At 56.5% G+C, this 25,951-nt stretch overlaps 1 protein-coding gene across 3 annotated transcripts in view; it reads right to left on the bottom strand.

Annotated features, from left to right (window-relative positions):
- Positions 1 to 25,951, bottom strand: part of PLXND1 (plexin D1) — a 51,976-nt gene that overhangs the window by 7,508 nt on the left and 18,517 nt on the right. The window contains exons 3-26 of one of the 3 annotated variants that reach the window (XM_049716002.1): positions 23,660 to 23,791; positions 23,266 to 23,366; positions 23,048 to 23,177; positions 21,562 to 21,739; positions 21,296 to 21,404; positions 20,753 to 20,855; positions 16,095 to 16,199; positions 13,705 to 13,794; positions 13,399 to 13,492; positions 13,170 to 13,256; positions 12,299 to 12,453; positions 11,352 to 11,503; positions 10,394 to 10,493; positions 10,164 to 10,303; positions 9,234 to 9,401; positions 9,059 to 9,149; positions 8,621 to 8,884; positions 8,386 to 8,535; positions 7,407 to 7,521; positions 2,566 to 2,673; positions 2,374 to 2,486; positions 1,378 to 1,482; positions 710 to 840; positions 106 to 304 (exon numbers count right to left, since the gene is read on the bottom strand). In XM_049716002.1, coding sequence (XP_049571959.1) covers positions 106 to 304; positions 710 to 840; positions 1,378 to 1,482; positions 2,374 to 2,486; positions 2,566 to 2,673; positions 7,407 to 7,521; positions 8,386 to 8,535; positions 8,621 to 8,884; positions 9,059 to 9,149; positions 9,234 to 9,401; positions 10,164 to 10,303; positions 10,394 to 10,493; positions 11,352 to 11,503; positions 12,299 to 12,453; positions 13,170 to 13,256; positions 13,399 to 13,492; positions 13,705 to 13,794; positions 16,095 to 16,199; positions 20,753 to 20,855; positions 21,296 to 21,404; positions 21,562 to 21,739; positions 23,048 to 23,177; positions 23,266 to 23,366; positions 23,660 to 23,791 — 3,120 coding nt within the window. The remainder of the gene's footprint in view (positions 1 to 105; positions 305 to 709; positions 841 to 1,377; positions 1,483 to 2,373; positions 2,487 to 2,565; positions 2,674 to 7,406; positions 7,522 to 8,385; positions 8,536 to 8,620; positions 8,885 to 9,058; positions 9,150 to 9,233; positions 9,402 to 10,163; positions 10,304 to 10,393; positions 10,494 to 11,351; positions 11,504 to 12,298; positions 12,454 to 13,169; positions 13,257 to 13,398; positions 13,493 to 13,704; positions 13,795 to 16,094; positions 16,200 to 20,752; positions 20,856 to 21,295; positions 21,405 to 21,561; positions 21,740 to 23,047; positions 23,178 to 23,265; positions 23,367 to 23,659; positions 23,792 to 25,951) is intronic. The other 2 variants (XM_049716003.1, XM_004284306.4) reach the window with 2 other exon arrangements.

The raw sequence follows: 25,951 nt of genomic DNA, 5'->3' as shown, positions 1-25,951 counted from the left end.
CATTCCACATCTGCACAAAGAACATGATAATCCCTTCGGCAGAGCTGGCATGAGAATAAAATGAAATCAGGTCCAGGCGGCGGCACAGCTGCCCGGCACCCTCACCCTCAGGCAGCTGTACATGCAGATGGACATCCAGTTGGTGAGCATCTTCTCGACCACGGACTCCGTGCGCCTCAGCATGAGCTTGGGGTTCTTGGCGGCCGAGGCGTCGATGAGGTCCACCAGCAGCTCCTTCATGATGCCCGTATAGTACTCGAGCTTGCCGTGGAGCGCAATGGTCATCAGGGAGGCCAGGCTGCACCTGTGGGTGGGCATGGGCTGGGGGCGTCAGCACCACCCGCACCGCAAGGCCCTGGGCTCCGAGGACCACGCAGTGGGGGTTCTGCTGCTACCTTGTCGCTGGATGGACGGGTGAGTGTGACTAAAATCTCGCTGGAGAAAGGGCTACCTTCCCTACCATGCACAGCAACCGCCATGCCCACGAGCCCTGTCCTGGCAAGCAGACCAGGAAGGGGAAGAATGGGGAGGGGGTCTCAGGACCTCCAACGCCCCAGCACCCAGGGTCTGACGCTGGGGAGATGCCAGCTGCCCCAAGGACATGGTGATTTGGAAACTGGCCCAGGCTTGGATCCAGCCAGGCAGACCCAGGACCGGCTGGGTGGCCTCCAGCAGGCCCCTGGCCTCCCCCAGAGCCTCGCAGCCTGACCTGTCCCGCACTGCGAAGTCCTTCTGTTGCTCCAGTGCGTGGACGAAGACGATGAGGAAGTGCTTGTTGTTGAGCAGCGAGGAGAACAGGCTGATGCCCTCTTCCATGTTGGGCCGGCAGCTCTCGGGGATCTGCAGAAGCATTCAGTGAGGGGGTGTCCACAGAGGTCCAGTGTCTCTGCCTGGCCTAGGAGTCAGCACTTAGGATGCCCTGAATGGCTCCTCAAGTGCTTCCTGGGAGGGGGAGCTCATTACCTTTAGTGGTAGACGCCTCCTACCTCCCTGTGAATGGGAACAGTGGCTCAGTTGAATTGAAAAGTGAGGCTCAGGCAAGGGTGCCTGAAGGCAACCCAGTATCCCTGTGTGAGGTGGGGGGGGGACCCTCTCACCTTCCATTCTCTAAGCAGCAGGGGGAGTGGGATGTCCAGGGGGACCCAATCCTCTCCCATCTCTACCTGGCCTGGGGGTCAGCACGTAGAACACCCTGAATGGCCCCTTGAATACCTCCTGTGATGGAGGGCTCACTACCATACAATGGCAGGTTCCTCCCAACTTCCCATGATTAGGATCAATGGGTCAGATGAGCTGGAAAGTGGGGCCCAGAGAGAGATGGGGTTGCCCTGAGGCAGCCCAATGTGTGTGTGTGTGTACGGGTGGAGGGCTACTCACCTTCCACTCTCCCAGCAGTGGATGGGTCTCCTGCACCAGGGAGCTGCCCGGGGAATTGAGGGTCTGGGAGGGCAGGATGTAACGCTCTTCATAGAGGGAGGAGCACTGTGGAGGCAGACCCCCAGCCCTTCAGCAGGGCCGCAGACCCCCAGCATCTCGGCAGGGCTGCACCTTCCCCTGACGCATGCAGGGGCCACTCGACAAACGCCAAAGCCCACTTTACAAAGGAAGAAGAGGCAGTGGGCCACACCCAGGTGCCATAGGACTCCAGAGGAGAGGGGAGGGGAGTCCTCGGGGGCTTCCTGAAGGAAAAGGAGCAGAAGCAGCATGAGCCCAGGTGTGGCAAAGCTCGAGTGCACGAGGCTGAAGGGGAAGCCACAGCAGCTCCGTGCAGAATGAGGGAAACAGGCAGAAATGCCTGCAGGGACCACAATATGGGCTCTCTGTGGCTGCTGCATGGAGAACAGTGTGGACAGGGCCAGCGGAGGCTGCTGGCCACTGGCATAAACACTCCTGACAGGCCAGGGAAGGTGGGGACAAGGCAGCGGCCCCTGGAGCAGCACAAGGAGGCATGGAAGGGATGGGACAGAGTCCAGTGGACAGAAGGAGGAGAGGTGGAGACCCAGCGAAGCCTCCCTGGGAAGGGGCTCAGAAAGGAGAGGGGCTGGCAGTGAACTGGTGCCTCTACTCACCCCCTGAGAGGGGAGGCATGCCCAGCACCCCAGGAGAAAAGTGGGCCTGGCCGCCAGCTTCTGTATGGACAATTAAAACATCAGTGGGCAGAGAAGGAAAGTGGGGGAAACTGGGCCCTCTCCCGCGGCAGGCCAGGGCAGGGGCCCAGGCTGCCACAGGCAGGCGTGCAGGTTTCGTACTGCTCAAGGGGCCCAGGCTGCACTTGTCAAGTTCTCCCATCAGCACAGAAGTGCCCTCTAGGTTCTCAGGGCCCAGGGAGGGGTTGAGGAGCTCCTGAAGTAGCCGGCAGGGGCCCAAACTGACCTTAGGGAAGAAGGTGCGGGTCACAAAGTGCTTGTACTCCAGGAAGGGGATGCCCTGGCTGCGGTTCAGCTCCTTGGTGAGATCCGTCATGTCCGTCTGCAGCTCAGCAAAGCCTGGTAAACAGGCAGTGGCTGTGAGTGGATCAGATGGTGAAGCTGAGGCCCAAGGTCCCGCATGGTCGCCACCCGCTACCTTTACGGATTTCCTCTCGGATCTGGGATTCCATCTCCTCCATCTGCAGCAGTGTCTTCTGCCAGTAGCGCTCAGCGCGGCGGCTCTTGGTGCAGAAGACAAACAGGGCTGTGGGCAGCAGAGAGGCGGGTCAGGCCAATGAAAGCCCTTCGGAGAGCATTTGTTGGTACCTGCCCTGTGCAGGGCCTGGGCCTGAAGGGAGAGGTCCTGCCTGCACCCCTCAGCTCCAGCTCCTTGCGGTAGGCGCCTCAGCTCATGGTCCTCTCCTCCCCAGTGGGTTGAAAACTACAGGGCCAAGGGCTTGGGAAACGGCCAGGAAGATAAGGCTCCATGTCCCATTCTTATAATAAGAAATGTGTGTTTGTTTAAAATAGTGATAAACACCTACCCTTCTGAAGCTATTCCAAAAAACTGCAGAGGAAAGAACACTCAAACTCATTCTATGAGGCCACCATCACCCTGATACCAAAACCAGACAAAGATACTACAAAAAAAGAAAAATACAGGCCAGTATCACTGATGAATACAGACGCAAAAATCCTCAACAAAATACTACAAACCGAATCCAACAACACATTAAAAGGATCATACACCATGCTCAAGTGGGATTTATCCCAATGATGCAAGGATTTTTCAATATCTGCAAAAAAAATCAGTGTGGTACACCATATTAACAAATGGAGAAATAAAAACCATATGATCATCTCAATAGACGCAGAAAAAGCTTCTGACAAAATTCAACACCCATTTATGATAAAAACTCTCCAGAAAGTGGGCACAGAGGGAACCCCCCTCAACATAATAAAGGCCATATATGACAAACCCACAACAAACATCATTCTCAATGGTGAAAAACTGAAAGCATTTCCTCTAAGATCAGAAATAAGACGAGGATGTCCACTCTCGCCACTATTATTCAACATAGTTTTGGAAGTCCTAGCTGCAGCAATCAGAGAAGAAATGGAAATAAAAGGAATCCAAATTGGAAAAGAAGTAAAACTGTCACTGTTTGCAAAGGGCATGATACTATACATAGAAAATCCTAAAGATGCTGCCAGAAAACTACTAGAGCTAATCAATGAATTTGGTAAAGTAGCAGGATACAAAATTAATACACAGAAATCTCTTGCATTCCTATAGAATAACAATGAAAGATCCGAAAGAGAAATCAAGGAAACAAGCTCACTCACCATTGCATAGAAAAGAATAAAATACCTAGGAATAAACCTACCTAAGGAGGCGCAAGACCTATACCCTGAAACCTATCAGACGCTGATAAAAGAAATTGAAGATAACACAAACAGATGGAAAATATACCATGTTCTGGGACTGGAAGAATCAATATTGTGAAAATAACTATACTACCCAAGGCAATCTACAGATTCAATGCAATCCCTATTAAATTACTGATGGCATTTTTCACAGAACTAGAACAAAAAATTTTACGATTTGTATGGAAACACAAAAGACCCCTGAATAGCCAAAACAATCCTGAGAAACAAAGATGGAGCTGGAGGAATCAGGCTCCCTGACTTCAGACTATACTACAAAGCTACAGTAATCAAAACAGTATGGTACTGGCACAAAAACAGAAATACAGATAAATGGAACCGGATAAAAAGCCCAGAGATACACCCACACACCTATGATCAATCTATGACAAAGGAGGCAAGACTATACAGTGGAGAAAAGATGGTCTCTTCAATAAGTGGTGCTGGAAAAACTGGAGAGCTACAGGTAAAAGAAAAACTAGAACATTCTGTAACACCATACACAAAAATAAACTCAAAATGGATTACAGATCTAATGTTAGGCTGGAAACTATAAAACTCTTAAAGGAAAACATAAGCAGAACACTGACATAAATCACAGCATTATCTTTTGTGATCCACCTCCTAGAGTAATGAAAATAAAAAGAAAAACAAACGGGACCTAATTAAACTTAAAAGCTTTTGCACAGCAAAAACAAAAACCCAAAAGACCATAAAAAAACAGAAACACAACCCACAGAATGGGAGAAAATATTTACAAATGAAGTGACCGACAAGGGATTAATCTATAAAATATACAAACAGCTCATGTAGCTCAATACCAAAAAACAAACAACCCAATCAAAAAATGCGTGGAAAATCTAAACAGACATTTCTTTAGGGAAGACAAACACATGGCCAAAAAGCACATGAAAAGATGCTCAACACTGCTAATTATTAGATAAGTGCAAATCAGAACTACAATGAGGTATCACCTCACACTGATCAGAATGGCCATCATCAAAAAGTCTACAAACAATAAATGCTGGAGAGGGTGTGGAGAAAAGGGAACCCTCTTGCACTGTTGCTGGGAATGTAAATTGATACAGCCACTATGGAAAACAGTAAGGAAGTTCCTTAAAAAACTAAAAACAGAATTACCATATAACCCAGCAATCCCACTCCCAGGCATATATCCAGAGAAAACCATGATTCAAAAAGATACATGCACCCCAATGTTCATTGCAGCATTATTTACAATAGCCAAGACATGGGAGCAACCAAAATGTCCATCAACAGAGGAATGGATAAAGAAAATGTGGTACATATATGCCATGGAATATTACTCAGCCATAAAAAATAATGAAATAATGCCACCTGCAACAACATGGATGGACCTAGAGATGATCATACTAAGTGAAGGACATCAGACAGAGAAAGATAAATATCATGGTATCACTTATACGTGGAATCTAAAAAAAAATGATACAAATGAACTTATTTACAAAACAAACAGACTCACAGGCTTTGAAAACAAACTTACAGTTACCAAAGGGGGAAGGTGGGAGGAGGGATAAATTAGGAGTTTGGGATTAACATACACACACGACTATATAAAACAGATAACCAACAAGGACCTATTGTATAGCACACGGTACTGCACTCAACACTCTAATAACCTAGATGGGAAAAGAATCTGAAAAAGAATGGATATATGTTTATGTATAACTAAATCACTTTGCTGTACACTTGAAACTAACACAACAATGTAAATCAACTATAATATAAAATAAAAATTAATTTAAAAAAATTACTTGAGTGAAAAAAAATAAAATAGTGGTAAACAGTGGATTTCTCTAGATGAGAGAATTATGGGTGATTTCTGTTCTTCTGCTATTTAGCATTTTCAGTTCTTTCTACAACGACGAGGTATTACTTGTGAATTAAGAAACTTTTAAAAGATTACAAAGCAGTATTATATTATAACCCCTTTCTGGGATGTAACACATCTCTATATATCTCATATAACGAGATGCATAAAATATACATGGGGCTTCCCTGGTGGCGCGGTGCTTAAGAATCCGCCTGCCAATGCAGGTGACACGGGTTCGTGCTCTGGTCGGGAAAGATCCCACATGCCGCGGAGCTACTAAGCCCGTGCGCCATAACTACTGAGCCTGAGGTCTAGAGCCCACAAGCCACAACTACTGACCCTGCATGCCACAACTACTGAAGCCTGCGTGCCTAGAGCCTGTGCTCCAAAACAAGAGAAGCCACCGCAATGAGAAGCCCGTGCACCGCAACGAAGAGTAGGCCCCGCTCACCGCAACTAGAGAAAGCCCATGCACAGCAACGAAGACCCAACGCAGCCAAAAAATATGTATAATATTTTTATATATTATATATTCTATCCCAGTTTTCCCTAAATTTTCTACATTGAATATATTACTTTTTTAAAAACAGTTTTATTGAGATATAATGCACATGCCATATAGTCTATCCATGTAAAGCATACAATTGAATGGCTTTTAGTATATTCACAGGGTTGTGTAACCATCACCACTATCTAATTTTAGCACACTTTCCCTGCCCCTTGAAGACCCATAACCACAAGTAGTCAGTCCCCATCCACTCTCCCCCTGCCCCTGGCAACCACTAATTTGCTTTCTGTCTTTATCGATTTGCCTATTCTGGACATTTCATATAAACGGAATCAAACTATGTGATCTTTAATGTCTGGCATCTTTCACTCATCATGACATCCTCAAGGGGCATCCATGCTGTACCATGTGTCAGAACTTCTAAAAAATTACAAAGCAGTACTTATAACGCCTTTCTGAGATACAATATATCTATATATATATATCATACAATGAGATGTATCAAATATATGTATTCCTTTATGGCTTAATACTATCCCATGGTATGGATAAACCATCCTTGCTTTATCCATTCATCAGCTGATGGACATCTGGGCTGTTGCCACTTTTGGTGATGAATAATGCTGCTATGAACATTCATGCACAGGTGCTTGTGTGGACATATGTTTTCATTTCTCTCGGGCAGATACCCAGGACGGGGACTGCTGGGTCACACGGTAACTTTATTTAACACGTCGAGGAACTGCCAGAGAGTTTGCCATGGCAATGGCACCATTTAAATTCCCACCAGCAGTGTATGAGGGCTTCAATTTCCATGCTACATTGAATACATTACTTTCATAACCATTATTTTAATAGTGGTATAGCCTACCTAAGAGGAAGGTTAATCTTCCTGAACAGCCCTCTTATAAGTACCTTCAGCAGGCCCTACTGACTGGAGAACAGGATCCGAATCCCTCTGCATGGCACTCAGGGCCCATCGCCTGGGCCCAGCATACTTCTCAACAGCTATTGTCCTCCACCCTTTGTGCTGTGGCCGGGGCACATTCCTCACCACCCTCTGAGCGCCTCACCCATTCCTACCTTCACGCCTTTGTTCAGTCTGCCCCGGCCCACTATGCCTTCTCTCCTACCCACTGGTCTTCAGAGGGGCTGAGGCAAAGTGGGGTAGGTCTGCCCCCCAAAACGACACGAGGGTGGGGCTCCTTACCAACTACGGAGAGCAGCAGCAGGACACTACAGATGACGATGGACACGATGATGGCGGTCTCACTGCCCCCCAGCTGCAGTGTGGCGATGGTCTGGTTGAAGTTCCCTACCTGGATCTGCACAGAGGTGGGGGGAGGGGATTGTATCTTCCCTGGACTTACGCCCTGGCTCTTCTCCTTGCTAGCTGTGCGTTCTTGAGCAAGGCACCTAACCTCTCTGAGCCTCAGATGCCACAACTATAAGACAGAGAGAGCCCCACCCATCTCCTGGGGATGCTATGAGGGCTAAATGAGATGATGCTTGTCAAGCCCTTAGTCCCGAGCCTGGCACAGAAGGGAGACTCAATAAATACAGGCAACTGTGATTATTATTACAGCCTGGGAGGAGCAGCAGAAGAGCCAGTGGCCGGGCAGTTCATAGAGCCTGGCCATGTCCTGAAGTATCTGTGGGGCTGCCCAACGACCAGGGGAGCAGGTGAGTTCTTAGGACTCAAAGGGCAGAACTGGGACTGGGGTACAGGTGAAAGGGAGCTTTTGCAGTCGGAGCCATCCTGGGTGGCATGTGCCACCCGGGAGGGAGTGAGCACCCCATCTCAGGAGGCATGCAAGCAGGTACAGTGCAGAAGAGATCCCACGTTCTAGGCCCTCTCTCCACTCCTGCTTCCCTCCCTCCATGACTCGGCATGGCAACTGGCGGCCCAGACTCTGGGTAGAGCAACAAGTGGAACGGGGACAACTCGTCATGGCCTCTGAGAGCCAGCTGGGGCCGATCACCGACCCTGAACAGATCACTAAGTTTCTGGGTCTCAGTTTCCTCATCCGCCAAGTGGGGAGGTAAAGCTCCTCTTTGCCATGGTTGTCTAAGCTTCTGAGCACGACAACGCTCAGCTGAGACGTGCCGGACAGGGGGCAGATGCTCGGGCACTTGGGACAAGACTGGGGGCCAAGCCCACCTCTGTCTCTAGTGCCCCGTCCACTCACTGTGATGGGCAGCTGCCCCTTGGCTGTGCCCAGGGACTCGTTGACCGAGCAGTGGATGACTCTCTCGGAGACGATCTGGATGTCACAGGCCACCTGGCCAATCTTGACCCGGTACTCGTGGCTCTCGAGGCCCAGGCCGTCCTGCTCCTTCTGCGGGAGCAGAAGGGCTGCTCGTAAGGCCTGTGGCTAAGCCCGGCCTGCTCACGCCCCCCACCTGGCACCCACTGGCACTCACGTGGATGACCAGGGTGAGGGGCTCCCCGGGGTGGTGCTTGATCCACTTCTCCCTCTTCGCCGTGGAGAACTGTGGGTCAGGGAGGTAGTCCAGGCGGAACCTGCTGCCCCGCTGGGCCTCCTCGGGGTCCAGGAGCTCCTCGTCCACGGCTGCCTCATCTGCGTAGGCCCGGCCGTTGAGGAAGAAGTCCACAGGGGCTGACGCGTTGCTCAGGGCCCCGGGCGATGGGCAGGTGATGAGGGTGGAGTTAAGAACCTTGCAGAGCTGGTTTTGGGGGGGGCCGGGGCCAAGGTGGGGGACGGGAGGGATAATCAGATGTGGGAAAAGAGGGGGAGAGAGGCAAAGAGACAGGAGAGGCAGAGATGAGGAGATGTGGTGGAGGGACGCCTGGTCAGCCGGGGCCACAACCAGCCCTGCCCGCCGGGGCCCCGCCCTCACCGTGGGCTCCCGGCCGATGTGGTGCACGGCCATGGACACCTTCTGCACCATGTGGAAACGCTCGCCGGCCACCGTGATGGTCCTGCCGCCACTGTGGGGGGACAGCAAGCCCCGTGAGCCCAGGTGCAGCCCGCCCCAGGGAGTGCCCTGGCCTGGGGTCACGTCCTGGTCTCACCTGACGTGGCTGCGGCGGGGACTGATGGCCGTGATGACCGGGTTCTGCTTGTACCAGAAGGTGAGGTTGCCGCGCACGCAGCCCCGGTGCTCGAAGCGCACGCACACGGGCACGGGGGCCGGCAGGGCGCCCCCAGGCACCGTGCAGGTGATGCTGGTGTCTGTGCGCCTGCGGAGGACGCGGGCCTCTTCAGCAGGAACCCGCCTCCGTCATTCCCCAGCGACCAACACCCCGTCACCTGGGGCACGTGGCCTGGGGTCCAGGCCTGCTCACCTGGCCCCCACCTCATACAGAAATCTTGTTTCCACATTCCCACTGCCGCACCTTTGCTTGCGCTGTCTGCCCCACCTTGGATGCCCTGCCTTCTCTTCTCTGACCTGCCCCATCCCACCTCCTCCAAGAAGCTTCCCAGAAACCCTCCCCTGGCTCTCGCCCCGGTGAGGGCCCCACGCCCACAGCCCTGAGAGCTCTGACTTCTCCCAATCCTGACCCTCCTGGATGTTCCTAGCTCCTGTGAGAGTGTCTGCTGTACCCTGAGGGCTGAGACTTTTGGGCTCATCTTGGTACCCACAGCAATGCCTATCAATGGCACCTGGTACACATTAAGTGCATAATAAAGACAAGTATTTCACCAAGAGCTTCTGGACCACAACCCTGCCACTAGCCACACCCCTGGGCCAGCGGCAGCTCTCAGAGTGTGTACAGTCATCACCATTTTCACTGCAGGTTAAGGTCACTTATGAAGTACCTACTGTATGCTGGGCACAGCACTTCCCACAAGTCACTGGTACTGTTCTTACCGGCTGAGAAAATTGAGGCTCAGAAAGAGGAAGGGGCTTGGCCAAGGGGACACAGCCAGTGAAGTCCCTGGTGATGGCTGGTACGAGGACATTACCCCCAGCCCCCCAGCCCCCCGGCCTACGGGCTTACACCAGCTCCATGCAGGGCTCCGTGTCATTCACCAGGACCTGGAGCTCGGAGCCCACATGGAGGTCGCTGCCGTGGATGGTGATCCTGGTGCCCCCTGCCTTGGGGCCCACGGCAGGCTCCAGGGAGTGAACCAGGGGCAGCTGTGGGGAGGAAGGCAGGCGGTCAGGCCTCAGGCCAGCCCGGGGCGAGCCTGGCAGGGTGGGCAGGGGATAGGCTGCAGCCTCCCTTACCACGTAGGAGAAGCGCTCCCGTGACCTGCCCTCCTTGGAGGCGTTCACCGTCACCACGTCTGAGAACGCCCCCGGGGCTGGCCCCGTGGCACACACGATCCTGGGGAAGGCAACTCTGGTCAAGGAGCAGCCAGCGGATCCTGGGGGCCCAGGCAGGTGCCATCTGGTTTCTCCCTCAAGCAATGGCCCCTGCTCCACCCCCAGGGTGTGTGAGCGCCCCATCCTTGCACTCAGCCACCCACCCTCCCACTCACACCTGGCGCTGTTATTTGGCCAGGACACCCAATGGCATTACCCATGTCAAGATACTGAGACAATTCCCCATCCGCTGGAAAACAGCCACTGAGACCCCCAGGAGTCACCCTGGTGCCAAGCTCTTCCCCGGGACCACCCCCGACCTGAGTTTACGACAGTTCTGCAGCTATAAGACGAGGGGATTGGATAAGATGGTCTTTGGGGATATTTGAAAGTTCTCCAACCATGAGAACATTTGCTGGGCTGGTAGACTGATGGCCTTATCTGCAAGCATGACTTACAGCCTTCGGAAAGGAAACCCAGCTCATTCCCTGCCCTCCGGGCCAGGCTCCACCGCTGCAGGCCCAGACCTCTGCGCCACCAGTGGCTCCCACATTTTCCTAACAGCAATGTTTTTCATCGGAGCAAGGCTTCCGTGGAGGTAGGGCTGGTCTAGGGGAACACGGGAGGGCTTCCCAGGGGAGCAGGCGCCTGAGTGGTGTCCCCAGCAGGAAAGGGCAGGACGCACGGTGGAAATGGCCGGGAGACCCAGGCGTGAGTGACTTCTGGGGAGCAGAAGGGTGCCAAGGAGAGTGGGATGGCGGAGGGGGGAGGGGGGAGAAGAAAAGGGAGATGGGAGGGCAGAGATGCAGTTGGCACTTCCGGGGCGCGGGTGGGGCCTGCAGGTCACTCAGAATGGCCCAAGGGACTGCCCTCTACTCACTCCTCTGACACCGTGTATCTGCCGGCCAGCGGCTCACAGGCCACGCTGCCAATCCACACTCCACGGACCACGTCGCTGAGCCGCCGGCCCAGGTTCCTGCCGCGGATGGTCAGCAGGGTCCCGCCATCCAAGGGGCCACTCAGGGGCTCAATCTGCCAGGCGACCGGAGAAAGGGGTGAATGGGGTTCAGAGGCTGGGATGGCGGCAGGCTCCCGGGGAGGCAGGGCCAGGCAGACCCATCACTCAGGGGAGGCTCTGAGAGCGCTGGCACCGCCAGCCACTTGGCAGGTCACTGGGGCTGCCCGTTGTGATACTGAGCTGGCTTGGGTCTGGGGACACCAGTGCATAGGGACAGAGTCACTGCTATTTGAGGGGTGTCTCCTGGGGACACCGAGGTCCACTCCCAGTGGCCATGTCTGACCACATGACCCTACATCCCAACCAGAGCTGACTGGGCCTGGGATGGGCACCTGACCCAGGCTAAGCTAAACCGACTCCTTCCCGGAGATTTTTTTCTTAATTAAAACTGAGGCTTCGGAGTTACTGGCAGCCCCCATTTCCACCTTATCAGCAAGGTTTCCCTGACCTCGCTATAAACTTTAGAGACCATCAGCCCCAGCAGACTCCCAATGCCCCCGCCCTGCCCTGCCGTAGCACTTACCACCTTCTCTATGTAAATTATTTCCTTTCTTATTGCTGTCCCCTAACCCCAACTAAAACATTAGCTCTGAGAAGGCAGGTACTCGTTTCCCTGCTGTGTCTCTAGCACCGGGCAGGGCCTGGCACCCAGCAGGTGCTCAGCGGGTAATACAGTGCGCAAGGGCCTGGGTGTGTGCAAGCACGTGTGCTGCGGGTCCCTGAGCCCACGTGGGGCGCTGTACGTGTGCACATTCAGGCATGTGGGTGCAACGGGCTTCCGAGGGGGGAGGTGGGGGCGGGGTGCTTACCGCTCGGATCTCGGGGGCGGGACAGGTGTCAGGCAGGGGCTGCAGGGTCCCCCGCAGGCGGCAGCCGTCACTCCACACACACAGGTGGCCCAGGTCCTCCCGGCCCAGGCACTGGGAACAGTCAGGGCTGCCCATGGCGCAGTTATAGACCTCCACTGCGGGAGACACGGAGGCAGCACAGGTCAGCAGGGTCCTGGTTCTTAGGATCAGGACCCCATGAAATTCTTAGTCTTCTCCAAACCCCCCGGGGGCTGTGCTAAGCACAGTGCAGCCACAGCCCCATTAACACTCATCCTCACTGTGAATCTATCCAGTGGGAGCTGTTTATTAGCTCCATTTGACAGGTAAGAGATGAGGCTCAGAGAGGTAGAGTGACTTGCCCAAGGTCACACAGCCTGTGAGTAGCAGAGCTGGATTCATACCCAGGCCCGAGTGGGTCTCCTGAGCCCCCACGGAGCTCCAGGATGCTAAGGAACCACTGAGCAATGCGGGTTCTGTGAGCCTCAGACCAGACCCTCAGACTGGCACAAGGAGGAGTGCAGGGCCAGTTCTCCAGGGCCTCAGGATGTGCAGGCTGGTTCTGGGGCTTCTGTCTGGGACCTTCATAGTATGGATGTGGGGGGTGCCCATGTCCACCGAGATGTCTGAGACTCCCCATGAACAGACAGGCCCTTAGAGAGTTGATTCAGTTCATATAATAAGAGCAAGGACACCAACCACCCTATGGGGGCACAGAGTATGTCCCAGACACCCTTGCAAGGCTTTGTGTGCACCATCTCAGCAAATCCTCACCACACCCTCTGTGAAAGGGCCTCTGCCCTTGCTTCATATGAGGACAAAGAGGCTCAGAAAGGGAAAGGTAAGGAAGTACCTGGGGCTGCACAGCCACTGGCCTGGAGATGCCCCGAGGGTGTGGTGCCTGCCCAGAGGAGCTGCTCGATAATCAAGTGCTGAGTAACTGACCAGGCACAGAAAAGCAGGGCTGGGATCTGAGGCAGCGTGTGGGTTAGGGAACACCGGAGCGGGAATGAGTCCCCCAAGGCTGCGTCCCACCCACCGCGCGAGGCCGAGTCCCCTGAGGCCGTGTAAGGCGCTCCCACCTGTCATGTGGTCAGGGCTGTCCAGGAATCGGGCAGGCCGCCCCTTTAGTTGGAGGCTGAGTGGAAACACCTGGCTCTTCTGGGTTGTGTGCAGCTGCAGAAAGACAGGAAAAACCATGAGCCGTGTGAGTGGTGTCTGGGTCTTTGTTGGGGGAGGGGTGTCAGGGAGACAGATGAGGGCAGGGCTACTGGGGGCAGGGGGTCCAAAAAGAGGAGGTAGAAAGGAAGGAGTGTAGGATCTGGACTTGCGCAGGCCTCCCCTTCCCCTCTGCCCCCGCCCCCCGCCATTAAAGCTACACCACTCACCACCACTTGGTTGCAGCGTACAGCTGATTCATTCACCCACACAGCCTCAAAGATCTCTTCTCGACCAAAGCTACATTCAAGCGCTGCACCCTGTGGGAGAGGGGGGTTGCAGAGAGTCAGGTCAGCACCCACTGCCCTGTACCTCCATCAGGACATCAGACACTGCTGTCCTGAAGAGTGGGCATGGTCCTACTATCAGGCCTTTGCCTGGGCTGCACCTCCTCCAGGATGTCCTTCCAGGCCTCCATGTCCAATGTTTGATGGAGGCAGGGGGTACATAAACACCTGGAACCTTGGCCTTGTGCTCTCTCCATGCCACTAAAAGTCTCACCAACATCTCCCAATGGCCTAAACCCGGGGCCTTTCACTCCGTGGGTAAAGCCCTGACTCTTCAGCATGACCGACATACAAGGTTCATCCCAGTGAGACTCCACCTGTCCTTTAATGTCAACACCCCCCCCCCCCCCCGCTTCTACCCCACAAGGCCTGGGACCAGCCACAGGACGCATGTCGACAGAGCACACAGGCTGTCCTGCCCTCAGCCTTTGCCCAAGCCCATTCTTCCACCCAGCAAAACTCAACACAACCTTCAAAATGCAGCTCAAATGTCCCATGTTCCAAAGCCTTCCCAGACTCCCCCCTCAAATCACAGGGGCACCCCTCACTTGATCATCCATCCATTCAGCAATGAACACTTGGGTGTGCGCCAGGGGCTCCATTAAGCTCCTAAAGCCTGTCCCCGACCCTGTAGGCCAAGGACCACCCTTATCCCCTGTGCAGGCTGTCTACACCTGTCCCCCCACCCATTGGGGAGGGTTGAGGCTGGGTTTCAGCCCCCCGGCACCTCCAAGGGCAGCAGATGGCAGCTGAAATAGCTCAGCTTCTACCTTACACAGGCCCCCCCAGGTTCGAATCCCACCTCTGCTACCTCCTAGATGTGTGACCCTGTGCAAGTGGCTCCTCCTCTCTGGGTCTCGGGTTTCTAAACTCTGCAACAGAAAGAGGCTGCTCTACTCTGCAGGATTCTAGGAAAACTGGAGATCATGTTATCTTTAGTGGGTTGCACACTGTGGGTGCCTAATATATGCTGGCGGTTATCAGTATGCAAGAGGTGCTCAATAAGTGCTTGCTGAAAGACTAAACAGGGCCAATTCCCCAATCCCGTCTTGCCCTCAGCCCAGCACAGGCCTCCGGGAGCAGCATCAGTAAATATTTGCTGAATGAACAAATCTGGGTTTTGAGTGTGTCAGGCCAGCCGCGTGGCAGGACTTCCTGTTTATGTCCCTGTCGCTGGCAGATGTGACACCCTGAGGAGATAGCAGGTCGGCAACTCCCCTGCCCTGCCCCCTCCCCGCTTCGTTCTGAAACTAACACAGGAAAGTGGCTGTTGACAGGGCTGAGAGCTCACGTGTCCCTGCCACGCTGAGCTGGGAGGTGGGTCTGTCATCCGAGTCCCTGGGCTCAGCCCTCCACATGGGTCCAGGCCCCTTGCTGCCCCTGGAGGCTCTTCCCAACCATTGCAGGGAAGAGCTTGAGGGCCCAGGGCAGGGCCGCCCTGCCCCTCACGGAGCTGCAGCCCCTGCCACGAGGCTGCCTGACGCATCCCAGATGCCTGGCGTGTGGCCCCCACGTGTGACAGGCGTCACGGGCCTCGGCTCCCCCATGGAAGCGACAGATGGCAAGTCCGCAGAAGCTGGGGAGGGGGTGGCTGGCATGCTTCCAGGACTCATCAACACTTCCCACCCAGGACGCTCCTCCAGGAGGGACCCAGAAAGGGGCTGTGTCCCTTCCCCCAGCCCAGATGGGCAGGGGGAGGGGAAGACTGGCTGTAGGGAAGAGCACTGAACAAGGAGTCCAGGGCTGGCATGCAAGTGCAGCCCTACGTTGTGTGACCTGGAGGCACCTGCATCCCCTTCCTAGGCCTCATTTTCCCCACCTGGACAATGGGGAGTCGGGCGGCAAAGGGGTTCTCTGGCCATTCTCCAGGGAAGACATGTCAGCCACGAACTGGGGAGGTGTCCAGGGTCACAACTCAGCCTGGGGTCTAGGGCAGGGCGGGGACGGTATGGACAGCGTCACCCATGGGCTGCGGCACTGGGCGGGCGCTGGGCCTGGATCAGGGGAGCTTTAGAGGGTAGAAGGGTCTGGGGGTCATGGCCAGGCTTTCCTGCGGGCACTGGGGGCGGCCTGCTGTCCCCGTGGCCTGGCCCTCCCCGCCCACTTTCCTGTTTCCCCAGCTCCGTGCAACCAGAGCGGGGCTTTCTCAAACATAGCCTGGAAACTCAGAGGAAGGAAACCAAAGCATGGGTGGTGGGCCCAGAGCAGAGTCCCCCCACCGGGGACGGCACTCTCCCAGCCCTCTGCCCCACCCCCACCCAGCCTTCACTTACCTGGAAGAAGGCGGCGTTGGCCAGATGCACCGGGATGCTCTGGGAGCTGCCTGTGGGCATGGGAGCCAGGGCTGAGGGCAGGATCTGCGGGCAGTCCTGAGGGCTCTGCAGTCAAAACCCAAGGAGGTGGGGCTGGCAATGGGGCATTTCGGAAAAGACGGGGTTCACGGCCACCCCAGCCAACCTGCGCAGCCCCGTCTCCCCGGGGAGACACCAGGCAGCCTGGGGAAGTGAGGAAACACTACTAACAAAACGTAGCAGCCGCACGCACCGAGGGCCGCGTGCCCACTGCCTCCCACATACCATCTCACTTGACCCTCACGGCAAGGCCTACGAGCAGGAGAAGGCATTGGCCCCATTTCGCCGACGAGGAAACTGAGGCACAGAGAGATGCAGTACCCTGCCCAGTGGAACTGGGTCCCCATGGCCGCTCCACCGCCTGCCTCTCAGAGGAAACCTCCCCGTCTCTGGGCCTCACCTTTCCCAGCTGTAAAATGAGGGGCTCTACCACTTTCTGAGACTCCACCTAGCTCTGGAGTTCTGGTTTCCAGATTAACTCATGATAAATGATTCAGAAAAGAGAAAGCCCAGACTTCTGAACAGCCCACGGGAAACAGGCTGTGAGCGCCCTGGTGCCGCCAGGCTCCAGACCCTTCCCCATTGCCCGGGCGAGTCAGGCCTCTGGGTGGAGGTGCCAGCGCCCGGCAAGTCCTGCGGAGGGCCTGGACATCCGCATTCCGCGGAGCCACGGAGGCGACTTCATAAAAGGAAGGAAGTTAGGGAGGGGGGAGGGAGGTATGAACCTGAGGTTCAGAGAGGAGGGGCGCTACCTGAGGGCAGAGGGCAGAGTTGCTCTTTGAATTCCCATCTGTCTGACTCTCGGGCCAGAGACTGAGTCCTGAAACTGAGGGCCAGGGATCAGGGGTCTTTACTCCTTATTGTTAATTAGACAGGGAGCTCCTTCAGGGGACCCTCAGGGGCCCAGCATAAAAACCAGAGCTCGAGGGATGCCAATGCCGTATTTACTATCATTGACCATGGTCATAGTGACAGAAGTAGCGGCCAGCTGACACAGCCCTCCCTGTGCACCGGGATACTTCTGAGCACTTTGCACAGTATTAATTCAACAAATCCTTCTCCCAACAGCCCTACGAGGTAGGTACCACCATCACACCCATTTTACAGACCAGGATATTGAGGCACAGAAAAACCAAGTGGTTGCCCAAGCACAGCGGGCTCTAGCTGTCCAGGATGGTTGCTGACCTCCAGGCCAGAAACCTCGCCCAGGCCAGTGAGTCTCCCTGGGAGCCGACCACAGGGGCCTTGGCCAAAGAGGCAACATGGCTGGGCCCAGGTGGGGCCTCAGCGGACCACACGGTGGGGCTGGGAGGTAGCAGCTGGTGTCCACTCGCTGTGTGACCCACAAGTCTGTCCCTCTCTGAGCTGCTGTCCTGTGCCATCCATGTGTAACCCCCCCGGAGTTTCCGGGAATGGAAGCCACATGTTTCTAATCGGGTCTCACAGCCGCTGCCAGCCTGCTTCACAGCTGGCTGGGGGCCCTGCAGCTCTGTCCTCCCAGCTGCACCCCACCTGAGGGTAGGTGGCCAACAGCGGGGGCTGGAGGGGTGAGGGCTGGGGAAGGGGGAGCTTCCGCAAGAGGAAGTGACGTGGGATCATCCCTGAGGGCCCCTACCCCCCTTGACCCTTATGAGCCACGGCCACCTGGATGCTTGTACCCATTGTACAGAGCGGGAGCAAGGCTGAGTGCGGGCGCATCTTTGCCCTCTTTCAGCACCTCCCCCAGGGTTGGCTAATCCTCCTTGGGGACAGCTGGTACATCTGCTGCCAGCCTCCAGCCCCCGACCATGGCCTCCAAGTCTGCCTTGGCCATAGGGGAATCTCCCCAACCCCCAGGCCTGTGGTTCGGGAGGGCTGACCCTACTCCCTAGCCCCAGGGATGGGCGGGTACCCAGGCCCGTCCTGGACTCAGCAATTGGTATGGGGAGTGAACGTGACCCAGTTCCCCTGGAACTTCCGCAGAATCAATGAGAAAGTCTCCTGGGGCTGCTGGGGGATCAGAAGCCTGCCCGGGGCTGCTGAGGCCATCTTGCTGCCAAGAGGGGAGGGCCTGCCTCAGAGTGGAGGCCACTCAGAGGGGTGGGGAGGCCCTGCTGACAGTGTTGGAGCCCCCGGACCCAGCTGTGCCTGAAGGGGACGCCGCCCCTCGGACTCTGTACTCACACAAGCCACATGATTCTGTTGGGGCTGACGCCAGTTTGAGCTAGGGCTTCCCTGCTCGCAAAGGACTGGGGCCTCCTGGTCCCACCCCAAGCAGAGTCGTCAATGCCTCTGAAAGATGCTAAGCAGCTTCTCCCCTTTGCCAGAGTGTAGCTGCAGGCTCAGGAAACCATGGCCGACTGACCGAACGAACTCTGCACAGAGCCAAGAAGGCGGGAGACCAGGAGTTGGGGGAACAGATGCCAGGGCGGCAATGCCAGGAGCCGCAGAAAGCCCAGATGTGAGCCCAGTGTGTGCCAGTTCACAGGGGGCCTCACCTGTCTCCACACTGGAGTCCACAGACTCCCCCAAGGTCTTTCTACGTTCAAGAGTTGAGAGCTCGGGTCCCAATCCAGCGGAGCACTGGGTGGCCCTGGGACCCTGAACCCACCTGACCTGTTCCTTCCCTGCCCTTCTGCACCGCTCCCAGCCCCTGTAAACTTCCCCCACATTCCCACCAAACTACCCTCTCCACCGGCTCCTAACCACCTTCATGGACGCGTCTACCCAGGCTCCCCACCAAGAGACCCTGCCCTTCCATCTGCCCAAACCCTCCTTGCTTCTAAGGCCAAAAGTCACACCGCCTTGGGGTGGCCACGCCCTCCCTGGACAACTGAAAGTGGAGGATGCAGCGCCTTCCTTATTCTCCCCCCCTCTGCGGAAAAGCTGGAGCCCTCCTCCTGGCATCCTGCACTCCCCGGTTTCCTTCCTCTGGGGCCCACGAGGGAACAGGAAGTGAGAGAAGACTCAGCCCCTAGCACCTGCCTTCCCAGAGACACCTCTCTGGCTTGGCCCAAGCCCTACCGCCTGCTCCCAGCTCCTGAGGGGTCCAGGGGGATATGCAGACCCCGCTGCCTGCCGCCCAATCAGAGGCATGGCGCCTCCACGGCTAACTGGCACTTAACTAAACGCCAAATTAAGCATCGGTTCAGAAGCTCCTGCAGGCCCAGCGTGGGAGCTGCCTCTTTTCCCACTGGATTGCCATAATCCTCTAAGACAGGCCCTCTCTGCACCCCCCTCAACCCTGACCTGCAGAGCCGCAGACCTGGGAGAGAGTGGTTCACGGGGGCACTGCCACAGATACACCTCCAGGCTGGTGAGCGCCTATGCATCTGTTAGGACCTGGCAGAAGGTTCCCCTCCCAGAGAAGTCCTCCCTGTCCCACCCAGCAGAGTGGCCACCTACTGTGTGTCAAGTATGAAGTTGGTACCTTACAGACAGGTGTAATTCCAGATGCCCGCCCCAGCTTTGGAAATAGGCTCCATTTTACAGATGGGGAAATAGGCACAGAGAGGTCTGGCAGCTTGCCTGGGATCACACAGCTACAACTCACACCTTAGGCTCTGGGTTCACAACGGGGAGGGCAGAACCGTGTCTAACCTGGTGCTTTCCCAGTGCCTAGGACACACCCAGGCATACAACAGGTGCTCAATAAATGAAGAGTGTTGAGGCTGAGTCCTCCTCGCCCCAGTATCCTAGGGCAGAGCACAGGAGGCAGGCTGCCGGCATGAATGCTTCACAATGACATTCATCAAGTCCCTACTGTATACACAGGCCAGGGCTGGGGCCGGAAGGAGATGTTGGCCCCAAACGAGAGCAGGAGTCCTGGCTGGCCTAGACTGGAGTCCCAGCGCCCACTGCAGAGGCTCGGAGCCTCCCCTGGGATTTCGCCACACAGCCTCTACCGGGCCTCTCTCCCAGCACTGGAAACCCCACTTTACTGCATCACTGCTTTGAGTTAAGCATTGCTGCTGCGGTACACCTCCTCCTCAAAGCAGTTCTGACGCTCAGGCAGGAGGGGCTGAGACCACAGGATTCCAGGCTCGGGCCATGAAGTCCCTCCTCAGCATTACTCGTTGGTACCTGCCATGGGCAGACAAGGCTTTGGGGATTCCTGACGAGGTTCCCTGAGCCCAGAGCCAAGAGGCTGGGGCTTCAGTTGCTCTGGGGACTGGTACTCTCTAGGGTTGCTGGAAATGTTGAAGGTAAAATTGAAAAGTAGCACAAAGTGCAGAAGGGGGCCTCCTCCTACACCTGGAGGCGTAAACTGGCTCGGGCTTTCCTGGGGGTCAGCTGAGCTAAAAGTGAAAAACACGGCCAGGCTTTCACCCCAAAATGCCACTTTGAACAACTGGTCTCCAGGGAATAATCAAGGCCGTGCACAGTGCCCTGGACGTATCAGAATGCAAAAAAGAAACAGGAAGGATCAGCATGTCCAACAAGAGGGGGTTGGTTAAATGCACTGTGATGTGACAAGCCCGGCACAGCTGTTAAATCTGGAGCGAAGGAAGAAAATTTAACGATACGGAAATGTTCTCAACATACTAAATGGGAAAAAACGGACCACTGGAGGCAGAGGGCACGCCTTGGGCCTGGCTTACCGTGGGATTCGGTGAGGCCTCACACCGAGACTGGTTGGAAACACAGGAGTGCTGCTGGGCGCACCAGAAACAGGGCCACTGTGCCGACAGGCAGCTGGTGCAGCTGGAAGACAAGGGGGGCCCTCAGCTACCCGGCTCCCAGCCCCGGTGCTCAGGAACCGGGACCCAGGGATGCAGATCCCAGCACAGGGCAAGGTCTTTCTCAACATCAGAGCTGCCGAGAGGGGCTGGGCACTCTGTTAGGTAGTGAGCTTCCTGCTGCAAGAGGTATGCAAGGAGGAAATAGGTAAGCAGGGCCTTTACGACACTAAGTTAAGTGTAATCATAGCACTTCTCTCGGCCTCTACCAGCCTGGGTGCTCACAGACGCCGGGCACTGTGCCATCTTTGCCGGGCAAAGATGCCAGTTTGCTGCACAAACATGCCGGCGAGTGAACAACCAAGAGTCCTGTCTGCCTCTGGGACACCATCATGTCTCTTCCCCGGGCTTCCCCAGGAGCAGAACCTCCTCCCGCCACCTGGAAGCGGGCCCCGCGCCACTCACGCTGTGTAGGGATACACCTGCCCAACACGGCCGCAGTCGTAGATGGTGAAACTGGCCCTGACGATGTTCTGCCCGTTGACCCTCACTGCCATCTCGACGGTTACGTGGTCTGGAACAGAGCAGGGGATCCAGGGAGAGAAGAACAAGGGAGCAGGGGGTCTCCACCGACATCAGAGGCTGTGATATCAGGACCCCCATGCCTGAGATTCCACCACCTGAGAGCCCCCATCTGGCTGTCCCCACAGCCCAGGCAGTGAAATGCTTACCTTGGTTGGGTGGGAAGGGCGGGAACCGGTTCCTCGGCAGGAGGTTGCAGTAGGCGATCTGGTGGCCAAAGGCAGGGCCCGGAACCCGAGCCACAGTGTGGATGTCGTTTCCATAGTCACAGGCCATCTCCATGCCGCTGAGGCTGGGCAGGCTCCCTGAGATCTGCAGGATCATACCCTGGAGGCCAGGGCCCTTAGCTGGGGGTGTGGGGAACGGGGTGGGGTGGGGGTGGAGGAAGGCCACTCCCCGCACCGCCCCACCCCCGCCCTGTAACCCCAGGAGAAGAGGTGGTGGGTGGTCAGGACTCCATGCCAGAGGGCTGCAGCCTACATGGGCCTCAGTTTCCCTGTTTGCAAAATGAAACTGACCATCTTACAGTAGCCAGAGGCGCTGCATGATGTGGCCCCCGTGACCTCAGACGCCATCCTCTGACACCCTCTCAAATCATGAGTCTTGGTCCCACCTCAGGGCCTTTGCACTGGCGGTTCCCTCTGCCCAGACACTCACCCTGCCTTCCTACCTCTGCTCAGATGTCGCCTTTGCAGTGAGTCCCCCACCTCGACCTGGTCTAAAATGTCAACACTGCCCCGCAACCTACTCGCTCTGCACCCGGTTCTCTGCTCTGCTTTCTTTTTCTCTGTAGTACTTATCACCATCTTGGCATTTTATCTTGCTTCGTCTCTCTCCCTGATGAGCATGTCAACCCCTCAAGGACCAGGCGTTTGTCTATCTTATTCACCGCTGTCTCCCCAAGTCTAGGCCTGTGCGTGGCACAGAGCCAGTTTGCTTGACCAGATGATGTGTGTGCAGGACTGTGACATGTAATGATGGGGAGGAGGGCGCCCAGGAGCCCCAGGGCCTGTCTGGGCCATCAGAGCCATCATCTCCCCCAGGTGACAGAGGAAGATGCCAGCCTCAGAGAAGTCACTGAGGGCAGGGCTGGGTGGGACCCAAGCCTGTCTGTCCCTCAGCCCCTGCCAGGGCCTGGAACACCGCTGCCCAGAGGCTGCCTGCTACAGGTAAGCAGGAGGCTGCAGCAGCTCTAGGCCCTCCTGGACACAGGTGAGGGGGTAGCTACTTGCCCCCATGCTGCAGATTCATGTTTCCCAGCTCGAGAAACAGCAGTCTGGCACTTGGTGGCCAGGATGTGAGATGGGGGGTGCTGGCTCTCCTCCCATCTTCTAATTTGCCCCCCCTCTTCTGTGACTCTGGAGCCCACCCACTTGAATTCAAATCCCAGCTTTGCCACTCCCTCGCTGTATGACCTTGAACAAGTCACTTCACCGCTCTGGCCTCAGTTTCCTCGCCTGTAAAATGGGGATGTTAAGACCATCCGGTCGTTATCGTTCTCGTCATCTGCCTCCAGGTCCCTGGGATGCTATGCGCAGGAGTCTCCACCTCTCAGGGTTTGGGTGCCAGGTGAAGGGCTGTTCTCCACCCGTACTTCTGAGCCCGGAGCTGGGTCCTGGCTCCCCAGAGACTCACCGGGTACTCTTGGTGCACATCGATCTCGGCCGGCAGGACGGTCATGGCGGGACAGCGGCCAGGGCCCTCGCTGGCACTGGTCCAGAAACGCGGCTGGCTGGAGTTGGCGCAGTCCTGCTGCAGGGTGCACCTGGGGTGGCACAGCGCAGGTCAGGACGCAGGGGGGCTCCCCCGCCCCGACAGCCTCCCTGGCCCAGCCCCCGTCCCAGGGGTCTCACCGCGTCTCCAGGGCACACCAGCCGCAGTAGGCGTCGGCTGCACCCACGCAGTCCCCGCAGGTGGTGTGCACAGCACACGCAGCGACTTTCACCCTGGCCATCTAGAGGCAGAGGCAGGGGCCCAGATCAGAGGGGCTGCCGGCCCCTCCCAGGGGAGTCAGCACGGCGAGGGCTGTGAGAAGCTGGGGAAACTGAGGCTCGATGCTATAATGGGGGACACACAGGGAACAAGGCTGCCCTGCAGAGGTGATGCCTGCGCTGGGAGGTGAGGATGAGCAGGCCGGGGGTAAGGGAGAAGGCGCCCCCAGCAGCAGCAGCAGCACGCACACAGGCAAGGCAAGCAAGAGAGCTCGGCTCGTCCTGGGACCTCGTCAGACCGAGGCTTGGGCCTTACCTGGTGCGACGTCATCAGATAGAGGTAGCCGGGGTCTGCGGGGTCAAACTGCATGACGTGGTGCACAGGCTCCCCGTAGGCCACCGTCACCACCTTCCTGCTCACCACCTGCATGCTCTCATTCAGGTTGATCTGGGGTGGGGGGGGAGCCGTCAGGGCACGGTGAGCCACGAAGGTGCCCGGCAGGGGGAGGCCGAATGCGGGGGACCTGCCCTGGGGGTAGGGGCTGACCCGGGCTGGGAGTCTCCACCTCTGCCCCTCTCTCGGGCCCTTCCAGGACTGGCAGAGGGTCACTCTATGCTTTTGCCTCTGCTGTGCCCCCACCAGGGCCTCCCTCGCTGCCCTTCATGGGCACATCCAACCCTGTGAATAGCTTCGGGCTTCACAGTTTACAAAACATTCTCTGGGAGGCTGTTGGGCATCATGCCAAGGAGCTGGGACTTGGGTTTGAATCCTGGCCTTGACAATTACAAGCTGCACAAAGTACAAGTTGTCCAAGTCACTTCCACTCTCTGAGCTAATGGGGCTGATGACGATACCTGCCCCGCGTGCCCACGAAGTGTGCTAAAGAAGATGCGGCGGAAGCGCTGCCAGGGCCAAGCCCGGGAGAAGCTGCAGAGCCACCCGTCTCATCCCTCCCCTCTCACGCCCATCTCACAGATGAGGAAACTGAGGCCTAGAGAAGCCAAGGGACTTGGCAAGAGTCCTAAAATGAAGATGCCTCAGGGTCGTGATGCAAGCCTAGGCCTGTCTGACCCCAGAGTCCAAGGCTGGGGCTGGGGTGTGGGGTCCAATGTCTGGGCAGGAGAAGGACCAGGACTAGCTGGGGCCTGGAAGCTTCTCTGGCTGAGGGCCCGTCTGCATGTCCCCTAGAGGACTGACAGTGCCGATCAGAGACCCATCAAACTGCTCTCTTCCGGCTGGTCTCACAATCTCAACGTGCTGCCCTGTCAGGGTCCTGCCAAGCCCTGAGCTGGGGTCAGGGGTCTAGATGCCTCCCTGGGGCCTCCTACCACCCAGCCCTCCTCGGTGGGCTCCCAAACCTTTAGTGGCTCCTCCTGCGTGTGGCATCAACTTGCTCTGGCATTCAAGGCCCTGACGATCCATCTCAGCTTACTCCACCAGCCTCATCTCCACCCACTAAACCCGACTCAACATCCCAGCCTCTGAGCCTTTTCCCATGCTGTGCTCCCTTTCTGGAACACTTCCCTCTCCCCCTTGGACCAAGATTTGTCCTCCCAAGGTCTCCAACAAAAAGGTGGGCTTCGCAGATGCCCTCCACACACCCAGTTGGAATTACTCTCTCCCCAGGTTCCCACAGGCTGCCCCCGCCCTTGTGACATCCCTCGTCCCAAGGGGCCTCTTGGCAGAGCCTGTCCCGGGCAGCTTGGCCCCATTCCCGCCCCCAGGCATCCAGCAGACATGTTTCCACTCCTTCAACAGTCTACTGATGGGACTTCCCTGGTGGCGCAGTGGTTAAGAATCCGCCTGCCAACACAGGGGACACGGGCTTCAGCCCTGGTCCGGGAAGATCCCATGTGCCGCGGAGCAACTAAGCCCGTGCGCCACAACTACTGAGCCTGCGCTCTAGAGTCCATGCTCTGCAACGGGAGAAGCCACCGCTATGAGAAGCCCACACACTGCAACGAAGAGTAGCCCCCGCTCGCCACAACTAGAGAAAGCCTGCGCACAGCAATGAAGACCCAACGCAGCCAAAAAAAACCCCAAAAATAAAACACAGTCTATTGAGCACCTAGTGTGCTCTGGGGCCTGGGCTGGGTGCTTATGATCTAAGCCCCAAGCTGGGCAAGTGGGCGGGAGATGACCCAGCACAGCGCAGCGTGGAGGGTGAAGAGGTCCAGGTTGAGGGGTGGGGTGGCTCTGTGCTGACTGGACCTGAATTCAACCAAGGCTCTCGCTGTGTGACTTTGGGGCAGTCGTTTCCCCTCTCAGAGCCTCAGTGTCCTCATCTGTGAAATGGGGATCATGGCTCTGCCTCCCTTGAAGGGATGTGAGAATTAAACAAGATGATGCCCGTGACACGCCTGTCGAGGCTGGGTAGACAGTGGTGCCTAATAACTGCAGCTTCGTGGGTGGGGGAGACTCCTGGACAGATGGGGAAATTGAGGCTGAGTGAGAAGTAACCACCCCAGGTCACACAGCTGGGAGGGGAGGATCGAGGATCCCCATCTGAGTACCTGACGCCAAAACACAAGCCCCACTGTCTGCGGACCCTCAACGGAAGCTCTGAAGGTTGAGGAGGACCCCTGCCCCCTCCCTGCTCCCACACCT

The sequence above is a fragment of the Orcinus orca genome, chromosome 10, assembly GCF_937001465.1.
Source record: "Orcinus orca chromosome 10, mOrcOrc1.1, whole genome shotgun sequence".
Taxonomy (NCBI): Eukaryota; Metazoa; Chordata; class Mammalia; order Artiodactyla; family Delphinidae; genus Orcinus; species Orcinus orca.
Note: the sequence above shows the minus strand (reverse complement) of the source record. Positions and strands in the feature narration are given on the sequence as shown.